We start from the raw sequence: 5,513 nt of genomic DNA on the forward strand, positions 1-5,513 counted from the left end.
AGGAGGCTGAGACAGAAGAATAGCTTGAACCCAGGAGGCAGAGGTTGCAGTGAGTTGAGATTGCACTGCTGCACTCCAGCCTGGGCGACAGAGCGAGACTGTCTCAAAAAAATAAAATAAAATAAAATAAAATAAAAAGTTTCCTTCATCACCAATGTTGACGTTCCCAGGGCTCTCCTAGCCATTCATGGGTCTACAGGGTAGGGGAGTAGTGACAAGGAAATAGAAGCCTCACAATAGCCACTGCTAGAGATGGTTTAGGTTGTGCTGCTTGGAGGAATAAGTGGACAATGAGAGAAGACCCTTCGTAAATACCGCACCTTCTCTTTCCTTTCTTACTTATTTGCATGAACCTGTTTTACAGCATCCTGCACTGTCAGCCAAAGACAATAAAAAAATAAGTCACCTCACCCTGTATGTTTTTAGCTTGGTAAAATGCTGTCATATCTTTTACTTAACTTGGTCACTTGGTTAGTAACTAGGTAAGCAAACCTATTTATAGTCATGTGCCTATTAAAACACACTTTACCATAAAGGTGATATGCACTTTCCACTAAGGATAGAGTTTCATCCAATAGTCCTCTTGACAAGCTTCAGAAGTTTTCTCTTTGCCATCATCTACATACCTGGAAAGGCACTCTGTACCAAAATTAGCACACTGAACTAGCAAGGACAGACAGAGATGAGAGGAAAAGAGACCATGGGGCTGAAAATAGCCAGAACAATCTAAAAGGCATCTATCTGTTCCAAGGTTAGAATAGTACTGATCAACAAGACTAACAAACTAGAATAATCTGTGACTTCTTGGTCAACTAGAAGTACAGGTTATTTCACACCAAACAATGAATAAGTGATTTGGGAAGAAGGGATCATCCATCCTTATAGCTTATAAGTGGCTTATACACTCCTTCCGTTTAAGGGGTATGATCTTGCTATTTTTAAAGTGAGTGCCCTCATGGGCTTTTTAAAAAGAACTTCAGGCCAGGCACGGTGGCTCACACCTGTAATCCCAGCACTTTGGGAGGCTAAGGTGGGCGGATCACCTGAGGTCAGGAGTTCGAGACCAGCCTGGCCAACATGGCGAAACCCCATCTCCACTACAAATACAAAAAAAAAATAGCTAGGCGTGGTGGCCCATGCCTGTAGTCCCAGCTACTCGGGAGGCTGAGGCAGGAGAATATCTTGAACCCGGGAGGCAGAGGCTGCAGTGAGCTGAGATCACACCACTGCACTCCAGACTGGGCAACAGAGCGAGCCTATCTCAAAAAAAAAAAAATCCTCAGCTGTAAAACTCAGGGAACAAAAAAAATTCTGAAAAACAGTACACAATTGATGACACAAGTATTCAGTGAGTTGATCAGAACATACTGAAATATTTCAAAATATTACCTGGTCACTGCTACTTATCCCTTTCCCTTCCTTCCAATGTGTACATAAGCACTCAAGTGCTCAACTTCAGGTATAGGAAAAGAAGTTAACGTTCTCATGAAAACACTGAAGGCCCTTAAAGACCTAAACTAGGATGAGTAAGATTAAAAAAACATGTGTGTGACTAGACCGTAAGAATCAGGAAATGTTACTATAAAAATGAAACCTTAGCATTGTTATGAAATATTTCATAATTTTCTAAAAGATAACAATTAGGCCAGGCGCGGTAGCTCACGCCTGTAATCCCAGCACTTTGGGAGGCAGAGGCGGGCGGATCACGAGGTCAGGAGATTGAGATCATCCTGGCTAACACGGTGAAATCCCGTCTCTACTAAAAATATAAAAAAATTAGCCGGGTGCGGTGGCGGGCACCTGTAGTCCCAGCTACTTGGGAGGCTGAGGCAGGAGAATGGCGTGAACCCAGGAGGCGGAGCTTGCAGTGAGCTGAGATTGCGCCACTGCACTCCAGCCTGGGCGACAGAGCAAGACTCCGTCTCAAAAAAAAAAAAAAAAAAAAACAAATAGATAATGCTAATCAGAGAATACTATGCTTAAGAGAATCCTGGTATCCACTGCTAAGTCAAAAGGACTGGATACAAAATGCAGGCAGAGCAGCTACAATCAATACACATTACCCACAGCCACCCACAGACTCTTTCTCACACCAGCCAGCAGCTGGCACTGCCACACCATTGGCAACTAATGACAGGCTGACCTAACAGGAGCTGGGAACGAAAGCGAAGGTGTCAGAAAGACATATACATTTCCAAACGAAATACTGTTGACTTTGAAATAATCTGTTTTTTTTTCACATTATCCTCCATAGAGATTTCCCCTTCATGGGAGCATGGATAAGAAGTTGAAAATATTTTAAATTAGAATCTCTGGACAATTTTGATGGTAAGGAGTTGGGGGGCAGAAAGCATAATTTTATTGAGCTAAACACCTCAAGTGAAGCTTCTTCAGACTTGAGGTGATGAAAAAATTTTAAAACTTAAAAGAAGAGAAGCTTCTTCATTCACCGTAATAATTTTTAAAAATCTGTTAGTTACCAAGTCACCATGTTTTAGGACCACATTTCTGGATTCCTAGAGAATGCCATTTACTATGACTTGACAAAAATCTAAGTCAACTGCTATTCAGATTCATTTACTATTAACAAAGCACCTGTATCAACTCTTTCTAATCTCTTTGCGATGGTGTTTTGAGTTTTGTCAGGTATCTGTTTTATAATATTGTCACATCCCCAAAATAATGATATAAAAAATAAATATTAACAAAATTAAAAAAAATTTTAAATTATCCCAATATACTTTCAATGTGGCTCTTTTAAAATGGATTATACTCTAATATACTTTTCATTCACCGCGCCTGGCCTTCATTTTATTTCATTTTTTACCATGAACTGAGATCAGACAATTGCGCGGCATCTGGAGATAACATATTGGTAGTGCCTTGGAAGAGTCTCTTGGGCTGACTTTCTGTCTCCATTTCACCTAAAACAGAAAGAGATGATGCTACTATAAAACAATTGTACAAATACAGGCGTGGTGCTAACATAGGATGACCTTTGTTTAACCAAAGCTCAGAATACTTCTTCAAACCACTGCTTAAAACTATTTTCCCATGTGCTTTAACATGGAAGAAATATGCTTCCACATAAACTCAATCAAAAAGTCGGCAGCCCTAAAAAACTTCTCATTCATTATCCACAGCGTGCTATGGACATATTCACATTAATAGGAAAGTAGAACACTGACTGCATCAGGCAAAATGAAGCAAGGCTGACCACAGTAGAGATAAAGAATTCCCAGATAACTGAAACTCACAGTCAATATTGTATGCTACATGGTTAGCAAGGCCTATTGGTTTTATATATTTTGATACCTGAACACTTCCTGAGATGGTGTCAAACTGGTTAAAAAATGTGTAGTCTGATAAGTAGTGTATAAGTAAAAAGTTGCTTTCACACTATTTAATGAAAATGAAGATTAAAAAGATAAGTTTGAAAACACATCTGTAATCAAAAGCAAATCTTACTCAATTCACAAAACTGGTATTGTACTGACCACCTCAATCATACAGATTTTCTCAGAATTGCTAATAGAAAAACTTTGCACCAACAGGGATAATGCTTAACATTTTGCTACCAGGAGTACAAAGAGTAAAACCCTAAGTTAGAATAATCTCCTTTAAAATCAGGCTCTGATTTTATTTAAAACATACACATTCCTTGGTTCTGAAGCTCTTCATCTGAGCTTGAAAACGGAATGTTCAAGACGATTTAATTCATGAGCCTGTCTATACTCCAGTAGAAAATGAGTAACTTTGAACTTAAAACTGTACAATTAGAATGAAAAAAGATCAAGCAAGAACAAACGCAACATTCATTTTGTCCATGTTATCAATTAATTCATATTATCTTTCCTCTGGGACTATTCTGAAAATTGCTGAAAATCTGCAAAAAGTTTTTTTTTTTCCATGCTTTAATATGTAGCTTTTAAAAGTTGCTGCTGGGCTTTTGAGTTCGCCTCACTAGCAAAAGACTTTAGCTCTTTTGAGCAAAGAATTCCTCCATCTGCTGGTGTATTTCGGAATAGCTGTAAAACTAAACAACCATACTAATTCCTTCAACTTCCTGCAACAAATTTTAAGTTAGTAATAACAACAATAATAGTTTTATTTCCAACTGTTATTTTCACTTACTGGCTACTGAGAACATTCCTAGGACTACAAATAACTCCCTACAAGATTAAGGAAAGACTGTTTATAAAATAAAACTTATACATTAAATACAAATATTGTCACCATATCAGGAACTATTTTCCAGAGCACACCATCGTTAATTTTAAGTTGTTTGAAATATAGCACTTTTGGAATCTGTGTATGATCCTATGACTGGAAAGTTTTCAAAGCCACAAATACCTGTTCCCCTAACATTAGAAAAGTTGGTCTGTTTATTGGCCCTGAAGGTGATCCACACAAAGAAACCACTTGCTGAATTGCTTTTAAAAGTACGGTTGGCCAGGCGCGGTGGCTCACGCCTGTAATCCCAGCACTTTGGGAGGCCGAGGCGGGCGATCACCTGAAGTCAGGAGTTTGAGACCAGCCTGGCCAACATGGCAAAACCCTATCTCTACTAAAAATACAAAATTATCCGGGCGTGGTGGTGCGCACCTGTAATCCCAGCTATTTGGGAGGCTGAGGCAGAAGAATAACTTGAATCCAGGAGGCGGAGGTTGCAGTGAGCCAAGATCACACCACTGCACTCCAGCCTGGGTGACAGAGCAAGACTCCATCTCAATTAAAAAAAAGTTATTGTTAATGACTGGTCTCAATTAAAAAAAAGTTATTGTTAATGGCTGGGCGCGGTGGCTCATACCTGTGTAATCCCTGCAATTTGGGAGGCCGAGGTAGGTGGATCATTTGAGGACAGGAGTTCAAGGACAGTGTTGCCAACATGGTGAAACCCTGTCTCTACTAAAAATACAAAAATTAGCTGGGCATGGTGGTGCACTCCTGTAATCCCAGGTACTTGGGAGGCTGAGGCAGGAGAATCACTTGAACCCAGGAGCCCAGGAGGCAGAGGTTGCAGTGAGCTGAGATTGCACCACTGCACTCCAGCATGGGTGACAGAATGTTGCCTCAAAAAAAAAAAAAAAAAAAAAGTTATTGTGAAGACTCGTTTAAAATGACACTTGACACTTGCAATCATGTAGTCATATCCCCAGGAATAATGAATAAACCTGTGTTGCCGGCCGGGCGTGGTGGCTCACACCTGTAATCCCAGCACTTTGGGAGGCCGAGGCAGGTGGATCACCTGAGGTCAGGAGTTCAAGACCAATATGGTGAAACTCTGTCTCTATTAAAAATACAGAAAATTAGCCAGGCATGGTGGTGGTGGGTGCTTCTAATCCCAGCTACTCGGAAGACTAAGGCAGGAGAATCGCTGAGCCCAGGAGGTGGAGGTTGCAGTGAGCCAAGATCACGCCACTACACTCCAGTCTGGGCAACAAGAGCGAAATTCCGTCTCAAAAAACAAAACAAACACCTGTGTTGCTTTTTTTTTTTTTTTTTTTTTTTTT

At 40.2% G+C, this 5,513-nt stretch overlaps 1 protein-coding gene across 15 annotated transcripts in view; it reads right to left on the reverse strand.

Annotated features, from left to right (window-relative positions):
• The window catches only part of PABIR2 (PABIR family member 2), a 27,873-nt gene that overhangs the window by 9,521 nt on the left and 12,839 nt on the right, over window positions 1-5,513 (reverse strand). For all 15 annotated transcript variants that reach the window (XM_058441523.1, XM_058441522.1, XM_058441519.1 and 12 more), the window contains one exon: window positions 2,828-2,924. In XM_058441523.1, coding sequence (XP_058297506.1) covers window positions 2,828-2,924 — 97 coding nt within the window. The remainder of the gene's footprint in view (window positions 1-2,827; window positions 2,925-5,513) is intronic.

The sequence above is a fragment of the Hylobates moloch genome, unplaced genomic scaffold (assembly GCF_009828535.3).
Source record: "Hylobates moloch isolate HMO894 unplaced genomic scaffold, HMol_V3 SCAFFOLD_7, whole genome shotgun sequence".
Lineage (NCBI taxonomy): Eukaryota > Metazoa > Chordata > Mammalia > Primates > Hylobatidae > Hylobates > Hylobates moloch.